This window comes from Mustelus asterias, chromosome 2, assembly GCF_964213995.1.
Source record: "Mustelus asterias chromosome 2, sMusAst1.hap1.1, whole genome shotgun sequence".
Taxonomy (NCBI): Eukaryota; Metazoa; Chordata; class Chondrichthyes; order Carcharhiniformes; family Triakidae; genus Mustelus; species Mustelus asterias.
Genome location: NC_135802.1, coordinates 16817677 through 16832606, shown reverse-complemented (window position 1 = coordinate 16832606; position 14930 = coordinate 16817677). Strand labels below are relative to the sequence as shown.

Below are 14930 nucleotides of genomic sequence, written 5' to 3'. Positions count from 1 at the left end.
ATGAGAACCGGGATATTGGGTTCATGTCCCACTATTTGTAACCCCCACAGAGTTTCACTGGCCGTCTTGTCTGGAGACAATACACATCTTTTTAGCCTGTCTTGATGCTCTCTCCACTCATGTTGTTTTGTTTCTTAAAGACTTGATTAGTTGTAAGTATTCGCATTCCAACCATTATTCATGTAAATTGAGTTTGTGTCTTTATATGCTCTGTTTGTGAACAGAATTCCCACTCACCTGAAGAAGGGGCTTGCAGCTCCGAAAGCTTGTGTGGCTTTTGCTACCAAATAAACCTGTTGGACTTTAACCTGGTGTTGTTAAACTTCTTACTGTGTTTACCCCAGTCCAACGCCGGCATCTCCACATCATGCCCAATTAAAGGCCATGGGGCATGCTAACCAAGTAAAGGCAGGTTCATCCCTGTCTTCTAAGCAAAGGGGCAAAACCACCACCAGCATAAAATTCAACCATTTGAAAAAGACCATTTGGCTGTGGAGAATTCCAGTCAATTCCATTACCCAACTTTAATCCCATAGCCCTACAAGTTTAATTCCCTCACTTCCCCATCCAATTTCCTTTCAAAATAATTGATTTTCTCTGCTTCCCTAGCATTATAAATTGTGGAGTAAAAAAAGTTCTTCCTCACAATCCCCTGCACCTCTTGCCAAAAACCTAAAATCTGTGTCTCCTAGTCCTTGTGCTGTCAGCTAATGGGATAAGGTTTTCTTTGCCTACCGTACCTACACCTGGTATAATCTTGCATGCCACTATCAAGTCTCCCTTCAATCTCCTTGCTTCAAGGGAGAATAACCTCAGGTTTCCAATCTAATCTGATAACTGAAATGTCTCATCCCGGGAATCATTCTGGTAAATCTCCTCTAACCTTTCGTGGACCCTCATATCGTTCTTGAAGTGTGGTGACCACCAGAACTGAACACAATACTCTAGTTGTGGCTTAACCAGAGCTTTATACAAGTTTGCATAACTTCCATGTTTTTCATTTTTTATAATTTGGTTTGATTTGTTTTATTGTTGTCACATGTATTGGGATACAGTGAAAAGTATTGTTTCCTGCGTGCTATACAGACAAAACATACCGTTCATAGACTTCATAGGAGAGAAGGAAGGGAAAGGGTGCAGAATGTAGTGTTACAATCATAGCTAGAGTGTAGAGAAAGACCAGCTTAATAAATGGTAGGTCCATTCAAAAGTCTGATGGCAGCATCGAAGAAGCTGTTATTGAGTTGGTTGATACATGATATCAGACTTTTGTATCTTTTCCCGATGGAAGAAGGTGGAACAGAGTATGTCTGGGGTGCGTGGGATCCTTGATTATGCTGGATGTTTTTCCGAAGCAGTGGGAGGTGTAGACAGAGTCAGTGGATGGGAGGCTGGTTTGCGTGATGGACTGGGCTATGTTCACAACCCTTTGTAGTTTCTTGCGGTCTTGGTCAGAGCAGGAGCCATATCAAGCTGTGATATATCTGGAAAGGATGCTTTCTATGGTGCATCTGTAAAAATTGGTGAGAGGCGTAGCTGAGTTTCCTTAGCCTCCTGAGAAAGTAGAGGCGTTGGTGGGCTTTCTTAACTATAGCGTCGGTGTGGGGGGGATCAGGACAGGTTGTTGATGATCTGGACACCTAAAAACTTGAAGCTCTCGACCATTTCTACTTCGTCCCCATTGATGTAGACAGGGGCATGTCCTCCACTGTGCTTCCTGAAATCTTTGTTTTACTGACATTGAGGGAGAGATTATTTTCATCATATCATTTCACCAGATTCTCTATCTCTTTCCCGTATTCTGTCTTGTCATTTTTGAGATCCGATCCAATATGATGGTGTACTTAATATCTATATTTCAAGTCTGACATTTCCCCAGAAGTTCTAATGAAAGGATAACTCTGTTTTTCTCTCCACAGATAACTATTTTCTGTTTTTATTTAAAATTAGGGAGAGACTGCCTGGATTTACATAGAAACATAGAAACTAGAAGCAGGAGTAGGCCATTCGTCCCTTCGAACCTGCTCCACCATTCTTTTTAATCATGGCTGATTATCGAATTCAATATCCTGATCCCCCCTTCCTCCTATATCCCTTGATCATAAGAACATAAGAACATAAGAAATAGGAGCAGGAGTAGGCCATCTAGCCCCTCGAGCCTGCCCCGCCATTCAATAAGATCATGGCTGATCTGACGTGGATCAGTACCACTTATCCGCCTGATCCCCATAACCCTTAATTCCCTTACCGATCAGGAATCCATCCATCCGCGCTTTAAACATATTCAGCGAGGTAGCCTCCACCACCTCAGTGGGCAGAGAATTCCAGAGATTCACCACCCTCTGGGAGAAGAAGTTCCTCCTCAACTCTGATCCCTTTAGCCCCAAGAGCTATATCTAATTTCTTCTTGAAATCAGATTTGCGAAATATAATTCCTGTTTGAGATATTTAGTAGATTTCTTAATGATGTACATTGATAAAGGAAATATAATCTTATGTATATAGACTTTTAAAGGAGTATAGGTAAGATACGGTAGCGTAGTGATTATGTTGCTGAAAGAGTAAATTAGAGGTCTAGGTTAATTATAGAATCATAGAACCATAGAATCCCTACAGTGCAGAAGGAGGCCATTCAGCCCATCGAGTCTGCACTGACCACAATCCTGCCCAGGCCCTATTCCCGTAACCCCTCATATTTTACTCTGCTGACCCCCCTGACACGAGGGTTAATTTTGCATGGCCAATCAACCTAACCCGCACATCTTTAGATTAATAATCCAGAGTTCATATCCCAATATAACAGTTTGAGAAACTGATTAAGTTTATAAAAACCTCAAAACATGAGAAAAATCTGGTACCTTTAAAAATGAGTGCTGATAGAAAGGGAATTCAGGTAAATTCTCTGCTTAAGTGGATTGATTTATTCTGCTGTTTAGGCTTCCTTTTCTTTTACTAATATCACGGAATGGTTACCAAATGGTTCTGGTGGAAATTATACAATCAATTTAAAGACCGCATTCTGTTCATATTGGTCTCCATTGTGAAAATTTCCATCTCAATACAAATAGTGCATGGAATTTTTAAAAAAAATTATGGACTGACCTCTTATCTATACATGGAAATTAATTATGAGACATAATTTGAAGCATTGGTCAGAGATATTGTAATATGAATGTAATAATTTCTAACTTATTCACTGGGGCACGATTAGAAAAGATTCATTTCCAGGTAAAGTTCCATTGTTAACCATTTCTAGTTGATCTAGTTTTTTATGTGCATCAGAGCATAACGGTTATGGTATTTTTCACCGTTATATTATTATTATTTCTTTTGCTTTTGCAGAATCAGCTGCAACTATCATGAAGAAATCCACAACACAAACAGAGTACACAGCAAATGTGGGAGAGAAGGTAGTCCTTGTTTGTGATGTGTCTCAATCTACTGTTGAAGGGAAATGGTACAAAAAAGGACAGGAAGTAAAGCTGAGCAAAGCAGTAAGTGTTGAATCAGAAGGTACAACACGAAGATTAGTCCTTCACAATGCCAAATCTGGAGAATCTGGTGAATATGTTTTTAAGACAAAAGAGGATGAGATTGCTATGAGTGTCACTGTTAAAGGTAAGACAAATAAAATTAAATAACATTGTGGAAGTATAGATGTTGCATTCAAAATACTAATTTTAGTCAACTCTCTTTATCTGAAGCCAGAAGGTGGTTGTAGAGGGTTGTTTTTCAAACTGGAGGCCTGTGACCAGCGGTGTGCCTCAGGCATCAGTGCTGGGTCCATTGTTATTTGTGATTTATATTAATGATTTGGATGAGAATATAGGAGGCATGGTTAGTAAGTTTGCAGATGACACCAAGATTGGTGGCATAGTGGACAGTGAAGAAAGTTATCTCAGATTGCAATGGGATCTTGATCAATTGGGCCAGTGGGCTGACAAATGGCAGATGGAGTTTAATTTAGATAAATGCGAGGTGATGCATTTTGGTAGATTGAACCAGGGCAGGACTTACTCAGTTAATGGTAGGGTGTTGGGGAGAGTTACAGAACAAAGAGATCTAGGGTTACATGTTCATAGCTCCTTGAAAGTGGAGTCACGGTGGACAGCTTGGTTTCATTGGTCAGAACATTGAATACAGGAGTTGGGATGTCTTGTTGAAGTTGTACAAGACATTGCTAAGGCCACACTTGGGAATACAGTTGCTGTACAGTTCTGGTCACTCTATTATAGAAAAGATATTATTAAACTAGAATGAGTGCAGAAAAGATTGACTAGGATGTGACCGGGACTTGATGGTTTGAGTTATAAGAAGAGGCTGGATAGACTGAGACTTTTTTCTCTGGAGCGTAGAAAGCTGGGGGGTGATCTTATAGAGATCTATAAAATAATGAATGGTACAGATCAGCTAGACAGTCAATATCTTTTCCCAAAGGTAGGAGAGTCTAAAACTAGAGGGCATAGGTTCAAGGTGAGAGGGGAGAGATACAAAAGTGACCAGAGGGGTGATTGTTTCACACAGAGGGTGGTGAGTGCCTGGAACAAGCTGCCAGAGGTAGTATTGGAGGCGGGTACAATTTTGTCTTTTTAAAAGCATTTCGACAGTTACATGGGTAAGATGGGTATGGAGGGATATGGGCCAAATGCAGGCAATGGGGATTTAGCTTAGGAGTTTAAAAAAAAGGGCGGCATGGACAAGTTGGGCCCAAGGGCCTGTTTCCATGCTGTAAACCTCTATGACTCTATGAAGAAACATAGGGTCATAGAGCTCTACAGCACACAAAAAGGCTCTTCGGACCATCGAGTCAAAGACAAACCATTCAACTATTCTAATCCCATTTTCCAGCATTTGCACCATAGCCTTGTATGCCTTAGTATCTCAAGTGTAAATCTAACTACGTCTTAAATGGGAATCTTTGCCTCCACCACCCTTTCAGACAGTGTGTTCTAGATTCCCACTACCCTCTGGATGAAAAAGATTTTCCTCACATCCCATCTCAATCTCCTGCTACTTACCTTAAATCTATGCCTCCTGATCATTGATCCCTCCAACAAGGGGAAAGTTTCTTCTTGTCTACTCTATCTATGCCACTTATAATCTTATATATCTCAATCATGTCCCCCCTCAGTCTCCTCTGCTGCAAGGAAAACAATTCCAGTCTATCCAATCTCTTTTTATAACTTAAAGTCTCCAGCAACATCCTGATAAATCTCCTCTGTACCCTATCACATCCCTTTAATAATGTGGATTCCAGAACTGCACATAATACTCTAACTCTGGCCTTGTCAGCATTTTATCTCGTTCCCATGTAACCTCCTTGCTCTTAAACTCTATGATGTGGAGATGCCGATGTTGGACTAGGGTAAGCACAGTAAGAAGTCTCACAACACCTGGTTAAAGTCCAACAGGTTTATTTTCTTAGCACTTTGGTGCTACCAAATAAACCTGTTGGACTTTAACCTGGTGTTGTGAGACTTCTTACTGTGTTTAAACTCTATGCCTTGGCTAATAAAGGCAAGTATACTGTGAGTCTTCTTAACCATTTTATCCACCTGTCCTGCTACCTTAAAGGACTGGTGATCCTCGGTACTTCCTGTGCTCCTGCCGTTCATCATTTATTCCCTTGCCTTGTTTGTCCTGCCCAAGTGCATTATCTCACACTTATCTGGATTGACTTTCATTTACCGCTGACCAGCCCATCTGACCAGCCCATCTATATCTTCCTTTATTTTAAGGCTATCGTCTTCATTATTTACCACACTACCAATTTTTGTATCATCTGCGAACTTAATGATCAACTGTCCTACATTTAAGTCTAAATTATTTGTACAAACCACAAACAGCAAGGACCCCAACACTGGTGTCTATGGGATCCCACTGGACACAGCCTCCCAATCAAAAAAACACCCCTCGACCATCATCCTCCACATCCTGCCACTCAGCCAATTCTTGATCCAATTTGCCAAATTTCCTTGGATCCCATGGGCTCTTACCTTCGCTACCAGCCTCCCATGTGGGATCTTGTCAAAAGCCTCACTGAAGTCCAAGAAAACTGTGCTAAATGCATTGCCCTCATTTACACACCTGTTCACCTCATCGAAAAATTAAACTTTTCCTGGTGTTTGAAGTGTTGATTTTAATTATTGACTCATCGCAACATGTCTTCATTGTAAATTTTCTGTTGAACTGCTTAGCCACTAGTGTCAGAGGCTACAAAAGCAGTATTACCCATTTCACTGTTAATAATCACTATAACAAGACTTGCAGGATTTACCTTTCAGCTTCATTTAACTACACTTATGTAAGGACTAATTATGATTTGTTTTGGAAATTTGGACAATGTTGAAAGGCTGCATTCATTGCTCATTCCTGGTTTCCTTGAGAAGGTGATGGATCTTCATGAACTGCTACTGTCCTTGTAATGGCATTAAAACCACAACTTAGTAGGAAATTCCAGGAGTTTGACTCCGCAACAATTAGGGAATGGAGGTATATATCCAATTCAGGGCAGTGAAAACTTGGGAGGCTCCTGTGTCTTTCTTAGTGGTAGAGATGATAGTACTGGGGGATTCTGCCATAAACTGTTGCTGAACTGCATCCTATAGATAGCACCTACTGCAGCAACTTTTAACAATTGGTGATGGTTCTGAGTCCATTGATAAGAATGCCAATTAACGGGACAATTCTGTTTTAGGTACTGTTAGACTTATGAGTGTTGCAACTGGATCATTCAGATAAGACTTTACATAGTGGAAAAGATTTGAGGGGTCAGGAATTGACTCACTTGTCAAAGAGCACTTACCCTCAATCCTGCTGTTGCAGCCATGTTGTTGATTGGCTGTTTTGATTAAGCTTTTGGTAAATGGTGACTCTCAAGTTGTCTGTGATGTACTTAGTGAGGTTGAAAGTCATGGCATTGGACCTTTTTTTAAATTGTCTGGTCCTTCAGAGGCACACATGTTACTTGCTATTGTTCAGTCTAAGCATAGGTCCAGCTATATTTCACATAAGTTGCTTGATTATAATATTGATACAGTCTTTAGAGTTGAAAGTAGCTTTGGACGTTTTGTGTATTGAAATTTAACATCTGTTTGTCTTTCTCTGACAATAGAAAATGCATACATATTCATTATGTTTTTGCTAATATACAATCATGGAGCTGAAAAGGGAGCTAGGTTTGCTTCTAAGTGGGGAAACTGATTAAAGTTAAGATTGTCAAGTGGTTGAGCCCTTAAAAATTGGTATGGAGACAGGTTTGTTGTAACTGGGAGGGTGCCTCAATGCGAAAATTCCCTCTGAACCACTTTAAAAAACTTTAAAACAGAATAAGCAGCCAGTCCATCATTGTGTAGGAGGGGGTGGTGCTTGGGGGGAAGAATCCCTTCATGGGATGATCTTTGGCTGTGCCCCCACTCAGGCAAGGTGGGCCTGTAGACCTGTCAGGAACGTTGACACCTAGTCTGTTTCATTTTTCTCTGGAAGGTTGATCTGCCTTCTGCCATATCAGAAACTGGAGGCCAACTGGAAAATCCCGTTCAGTCTCCTTTAGCTGCCTTTTAACAAGGCTCCAAATGAACCTAACTGCCTGTCCGCCCTGTGGGGGTGAGTGGCCTTCATGGGCCCCAAACTTGTCTCCTCCAAAATGCAGTAAGAAGTCTCACAACACCAGGTTAAAGTCCAACAGGTTTATTTGGGAGCACAAGCCACTAGCTTTCGGAGCGCTGCCCCTTCATCAGGTGAGTCAATGATGAAGGGGCAGCACTCCGAAAGCTAGTGGCTTGTGCTACCAAATAAACCTGTTGGACTTTAACCTAGTGTTGTGAGACTTCTTACTGTGTTTACCCCAGTCCAACGCCGGCATCTCCACATCATGTCCTCTAAAATGGCCAGTGCTAGGAATGGCATCTTGCAACTGGCATGCCAGCTCCCCCAATCCTGTTTTGGGAGTGCTCTGAAAATTCAACTCTCATAAATCTTAAAGAGTCTTAAATCACAGAACGAGGCTATAACCATTAAAGTATTAAAATATCAATAACAAAGGCTTCAAACACTTCACACCTCTTCATCCTGACCAAAAGAAATTGAGACATTGACAAAATGGATTGCAGAAAAAGCTGCTTATTGTAACCACTTTTTTCTTTGAACTTATTGTTTTTAATTTTTCTGTTCTCACCGTGCACAAGTACAAAAGATTAAAATGGTTAAAAAGGTTAGAATTGTACATGACATTAATCATCCGTGCTGTTGACAAATATAAACAAAACAATGTTAAAAGGCACTTTTAGTTTAGAGAATCAAGTTACATGCACGGCCAAGTGTTGATAAAATAGATAGACAAGAATTTGATGATGGTAACTGGCCTGTACAAAAGTTGCTTCCTTCCAAAGGTACCAGTGAGAAATGATAGAAAATATGTGGAAAAGCACAGTAAGAGATGCTATGAAATAAATAAGTACATTATAGAATCTACAGTGTAGAGGGAGGCCATTTGGCCCATCGAGCCTGCACTGACAACAATCCCACCCAGGTCCTATCCCTGTAACCCCACATTTACCCTCCTATTCCCCCTGACACTAAGGGGCAATTTATCATGGCCAATCAACCTAATCCGTACATCTTTGGAGTGTAGGAGGAAACTGGAGCATCCGGAGGAAACCCACGCAGACATGGGGAGAACAAGCAAACTCCACACAGACAGTGACCCAAGTTTGGAATCGAGCCTAGGTCCCTGGTGCTGTGAGGCAGCAGTGCTAACCACTGTGCCACCGTGCCGCCCTTTAGAGTGATAACAATGAATAAGATCAAACACACAAAGTAAGAGACAAAGAAAATAAGAAAAATCATTATAAAAATAAATAATAATAATACCAGAAGTAATCAGATATTCTTCCTGTATCTGCGTGGGTTTCCTCCGGGTGCTCCGGCTTCCTCCCATGCTCCAAAGATGTGCAGGTTAGGTGGATTGGCTATGCTAAATTGCCTCTTAGTGTCAGGGGGACTAGGTAGGGTAAATGCATGGTGTTATGGAGATAGGGCCTGGGTGGGATTGTGGTTGGTGCAGACCCGATGGGCCAAATGGCCTCCTTCTGCGCTGTAGGATTCTATGATTCTATGATAAAAAGCAAATAAAATATATATATTGAGATGATGAATGGTGCTGGATTGGTGTGAGGGTGAGATGCTCTCTGTGGTTTAGTTGATGTGAACAATATTCCCATTATTAGGATTCACCTTCGAAAGAATTTATCGCTTTATAAGCATAATTCATGCATGATTCTTTCTGTCTCAAATAACTCTCAAATAGGTTGGGCATGTGGGTTTCAACCAGTTGAGGGCGATGCCTTTAATGGCAGCTTTGAGGAAAATTTGTAAAAGATAGTTATATTTTTGTTTTTCCAGCCCTCTGGAATTGTATCTAATAGAACAGTTAGTGGGGGGTGTGTGGGATTTCCATGTGGAATACCCCAGCCAATATTTTGAATATCCTATCCCAGTAATTGTAACCACTTGAAAGGTGTTGTTGCCCTTGAACTCGGGTCAACTGACGCTATATACACTTAAACTCTTGAATTATTTAATCTCCTTTATTGAACTGTACCAAGTTACCACAAAATTACACCAGGCATCAAACTTTGTTATACCTCTGACTTACTTTGTTTACAAAGTAACTAACCTCTGAGCTGCTCCGTTATACACACAAGTATTCAACAGGTATTAAAACTTCACAAAATATCCAAACTCATGACTTAGAGATACTACCTGAGGCGAGACAAACTAATCAGATTCCCTGGGTGGCATGATGGCACAGTGGTTAGCACTGCTGCCTCACGGTGCCAGGGACCTGGGTTCAATTCTGGCATCGGATCACTGTCTGTGTGGAGTTTATACATTCTCCCCAAGTCTGCGTGGGTTTCCTCTGGGTACTCTGGTTTCCTCCCACAGTCCAAAGATGTGCAGGTTAGGTTCATTGGACATGACAAATTGCCCCCTAGTGTCAGGGGGATTAGCAGGGTAAATACGTGGGTCTGCAGGGATAGGGCCTGGGTGGGATTGTTGTTGGTGCAGGCTCGATGTGCCGAACGGTCTCCTTCTGCACTGTATTCTATGATTCCTCCTTATGAGCTTTGTTCTGATGTCTCAGAGTCCTCAGAGATTTGTGGTCTTGCTGCACCATCTACAGTGGCTGGTCCCAAGTTACTGCTGCCAATATCTCTTTGCCTCTACTGCTTCTAGAGATCCTACACGAATCATGCTTCCAGTCACGTATTCACAGAACAGGCACCAATCAATCACTGGGAAGATCTTGAGCCATTGCTCTCTGCCCATGGGAATGGCAGCGGGGACTCAAGACCTGGTGAAACCCGGAAATCATGGACGCCATTCTCCCAAAAACGTTCTAGGTGTCAAATTTGCGGGAAAACTGGTATAATCACGCCGTTTTTTTCAGTGCGACTTCAGACAAGAATCTCCCACACTCTGTGCACTGCAGAGGTCACAATTGGGAATATCATTTAAAACTCGGGAGGTGGGGTCTATTCACCGCCGGAGACTGCCAATTCCGGGCCTGTGCGCATGTGCAGTGGCCCCGAACCATCAGCCTGCAGTTTGCTGGCCAGCTCGATCGCTGGCCAGTCCATGACCCTCACAGTGCTGCCCCTCCACACCCCCCCATGGCCCGATTGTGGCCCCCCCTACCATTTGTGGGCCAGTCCTGCTGTCCCCAAACCCCCCCCTCCATCCTGGACCGGCCAATCTCCAGCACCCCCCCGCCATGGCTGACCACACCCTGCCAGCCCGCCTCAATTGCTGGCCTCCCTCTTGCCCCCATCGATTGCCATGGCAGGGTGTCAGAGGGACTCCCACTCTCACCGATTGCATCGAGGTCCGCCCCCCAGATCGTGCCCCCTATGCCCAGCCCCCTTGGCACTGCCCCATGCCTGATGGGAAGTGCCAAGGTGTCCCCTGGGCATGGGCACTTTGCCCCTTGGGTAGTGCCAGGGAGCACAGGCTGGCACTGCCAGAGTGCCCATGCCCAGGGGCACCACCCCCCCGCCACCAGACCCCCTGCGGGGCCCTGATTGTCCCCCCTTCACTCCAGCAGGATGATCCCGCTAGTTCCCCGAAAATGGGGAGCTAGTCTGAACCCCGCTGGAGTGACAGGGTGTGAGATGCGAGCGGGCCTGGAGAATTCAGTCCTGGGCCCACTAATCAGATTTAAATTACATTAAAAGCATATTTAAATCACTTACCTAGTGTCCCCACCTGTTTCCAGCGTGTCTTAGATGGTGCCGGATATTCAGCGCTGGCAGATGCACGGTGGGAAAGCATGCACCTTTCCCGCGAATCGGCGGACAAGCTAAAAAATTAGCGTGGCGGAATGGGAGAATGCCCCCCCTCTCCATGAATCTCGTCTGTGAGATCACGGTTTCGGATTTTCACCTTCCCTCACTGGCGACCTAATCAGGTTCATGCCCACTATAGACATGAGTCTGTTTTTAATACATTTTAGTAAATTTAAATCTAATTAAAGGCCATATGTTCCCCCTAGCAATCAGGGCGGAGAGGTGAGTGTAGGCGCTGGGGGAGAGGGACATTGCTAAGCAGTGCTCTGTTTGACTGGGGGGTGGTTGGAAGGGGTCCAATGCCAATGATGTTTCGGGTGGAAGGGGGGAGCGGGGGTGTGCCTGCTTTGACTATTTGGAGGTGTGGGAGATAGAGGAGTCCAGTGATGTTTGGGGGAGGAATGGGAGGAATGCCGGCATTGACAGTTTGGGGGGCGGGGAGGAGAGATACTCTCTGATCACAGGGGTGGGGAGGAGCTCCTGACATCTCCATGGTGAGGGGGGGGGGGGAGGTTATTTTTTTTCTCTGATTGGGGCACTCTTTAAAACTGATGCTCCGATCGCAGCCTGCTTTGCCGATGTGTTTAGGCCCTGCCCCTCAACATGACAGCGTGAAACATGCCCACCTGTTTTCAGTCAGATCCAGACATCTGGGGTGGAATTTCCCCCCAAAAATTCTAAGCAGGCAATCATACCAAAAAAAGTAGTGCCGAACGAGCGTGAAAGCGGGAGAGAATCGAGCCAATTGTTTGGGCGAGTTCCCAGATGCAATTGTATGGCACTTAGAAAAAACAAGAGCTCAGACTTGATTCTCGCCAGCAGGGGCAGGGGGTGGAGCCTAATCTTGCAGGGAAGCTGGCTGCTGAGCTCCCGGGGTGCCATTGCGCAGATCTCCCAGTGCACTGTGTACACACCGGGAGATCGGAGGATGTCATCCCCCTGGACCCTGCCCCCCCTATGCAGATTTTCCTCCTTCCCTCCCATTCCTTACGGAACTTCCCGACCCTGCCCTGCCTCCCCCATCATGGCCCTGCCTCTGTCATGGGCCCACCCCTTCAGGCCTTGTCCCCTTGCCACTGCCCGGTGCCACTGTCCCACCACAGGGCCTAGGCATTGAGTGTAAAATCACGGAATTCATCTTAATAGGCTTTTAAACATCCTGACCAGTAGCCCTTCTGCCTCCAATCCTGATTCCAGAAAAATGGTTCAGGGCAGATTAGTACCGGGACATAATGCTGTGCTAGTCCAATTCCATGATCGTCTAATTAGGGTCTAAAAATTCAGCTCAAAATATATGGTAGCTCATGTATATTTGTTTGAATTATGCAAAGTAGCTGAACAGCAGAATATGATCAAATTTGAAAACTGCAAATCCAAAGAGGGAAAGAAACGCTTTTTTACCTGTTGGGAAAGAGGGAAAATAGAAGAAAGAGAAAAATTAAAAACAGAAATTGATCACCACACTGAACAGGTCAGGCAGCATCTGTGGCTATTAATGGGCTGAATTTATGGCTGCATTTATGGCTGCATTGGTGACAACCCCACCACAGACATTTCGAGAAGTCCTGATGGAATTTAAATAAGTGTCAGAAAGTTAACTATCTGCCATTAGGTTCCAGTGCTTTTAAAGGCAGGAAGTGTGCATTCAACTGCTGCTGGGAAATGAGATGGTCAGCAGCTCTTTAATTCTAGGTGTGCCTGTGGAAGTGGTGGCCATTACTGGTATTGCAGCGGCTCAGAGCAGCAGCAATTGGAGGCCCCAGAAGAAATGTGAGTTGAAAGGAGGGCTCTGGCGAGGCAGTGTGGAGGGCATGTGGGTATCTTCCAGCATGGTAGGCATTGGCACTGAGGGAGTTGGGGGGGTTTGCATTTCATGGGCACAGGATGCCTCATCAGGAAGGCCCCCCCGAGCAAGGATTCCAAAGAAGAGTCCCGAGAAGGACTTACAATGTTAATTCTTGTTTCTCTCTTCATATTTGCTGAGCTTTTCTAACAGTGTTTTTATTTACAAGGGTGACCTGCCAATGTGGCAAAGCCCCCAGCAGCATTGAATAACAGCAGTGGGAAGACCTCATGTGGCATTTAAGAGTGTTAATTGGCCTGGGGCCTGAAAGCTGATCTCAATCTTCCCCATCCCGGAGGGGAGTCAGAATCATAGAATCGTACAGTGCAGAAGGAGGCCATTCGACACTGACCACAATCAGACCCAGGCCCTATCCCCATAACTCCATGCATTTACCCTCACTAGTCCCCCTGATACTAAGGGGCAATTTAGCATGGCCAATCCACCTAACCGGCACGTCTTTGGACTGTGGGAGGAAACCGGAGCACCCGGAGGAAACCCACGCAGACACGGGGAGAATTTGCGAACTCCGCACAGACAGTGATCCAAGCCGGGAATCGAACCTGGGTCCCTAGCGCTGTGAGGCAGCAGTGTGCCACCGTGCCGCCCTTTCAGAATGCTGAAGGGCTCTTCACCCTGTGCCTTCCCACCTAATTGTGTGGGAATCTACTTCCTGTACTTGCTGGGAAGATGGGATGGTCATTAAATTTTGTCCTATGTCTCAGGTTGATGCTCTTTCTATCAAAACTGGAAGTAGTTAGGGATTTAACAGTTTTCAAGCAAGTTAGAGAAATGAAGAGAAAGGGAAAAGAGTAATGGTTAAATGTGTAAGACAAAAAGCAAGGAATATTAATTTACAACATTAAAAAAGGAAGCGCTTGTTTGGTCTAATCACATTTTCCTATTCTTTAAGAAAAATCATGATCTTACTTATTAGTCAAACTCTTTTGTTTGCAGAACAAGGGCCAGTGTTTGTCAAAAAAGAATCAGTTCAGAAAGAGATAAAGGTTCGAGCATCAGAGAATGCTATTCTCAGCTGTGAAGTGTCCCAACTCAAAACTGAGGTTAAATGGTCCAAAGGTGGAAAAATTCTCAGTCCCAATCAGAAGGTTAAACTTGAATCTGGTGGTAGAATTAGAAAACTTGTCATTCAGAATGCCGAGTTAATGGACAGAGGTAATTATATCTGTGAAGCAGCTGGAGAGAAATTGATTTTCCATGTTGAAGTTACAGGTTAGTAATCAATGTTGATGGCTTACTGTTGACTTTAATCTGTTTTCTGAAGATATTGTTAAAGTATAATTATCTCTCAACCTTGCATTTTTCTTAACATATAGAATTCTTTGGAGTTTCTCTCTTACTATTGCCATAACTTTGCTAATTACTGGAACTCTTTCTCCTAATCCTTCTGCCTTGTTACTCTCACCTTGCTTTGAAAACAGCAGTTTGTATGTATATAGTACCTTTAATTGAGAAAACCGTCCCAAAGGGTTACACAGAAATATGTATAAGATACAATCCAATCAAACGGGGGGAATATATAAGGATTGGAAAAGAGTTGAGTTTTAAAGAAGGTCTTAAAGGAAGCAAGGGAAATGAATAGATGGAATAGTCTTGACTTTTGAACACCACATTGGTTCAAATATGTTCTGGATTGGTGTGTTTTCCTGCTGGCACTGCGGAGAATAGAGCTTTGGGGGGGAAGATTCAGGTCCGTCTTGCATCTGCATTTCATTAGTGGG

The 14930-nt window shown here is 43.8% G+C and overlaps 1 protein-coding gene across 29 annotated transcripts in view; it reads left to right on the top strand.

Moving 5' to 3' along the window:
• Positions 1 to 14930, top strand: part of obscnb (obscurin, cytoskeletal calmodulin and titin-interacting RhoGEF b) — a 614792-nt gene that overhangs the window by 58126 nt on the left and 541736 nt on the right. For 28 of the 29 annotated variants that reach the window (XM_078231777.1, XM_078231827.1, XM_078231750.1 and 25 more), the window contains exons 10-11: positions 3343 to 3618; positions 14146 to 14421. In XM_078231777.1, coding sequence (XP_078087903.1) covers positions 3343 to 3618; positions 14146 to 14421 — 552 coding nt within the window. The remainder of the gene's footprint in view (positions 1 to 3342; positions 3619 to 14145; positions 14422 to 14930) is intronic. The other variant, XM_078231785.1, reaches the window with a different exon arrangement.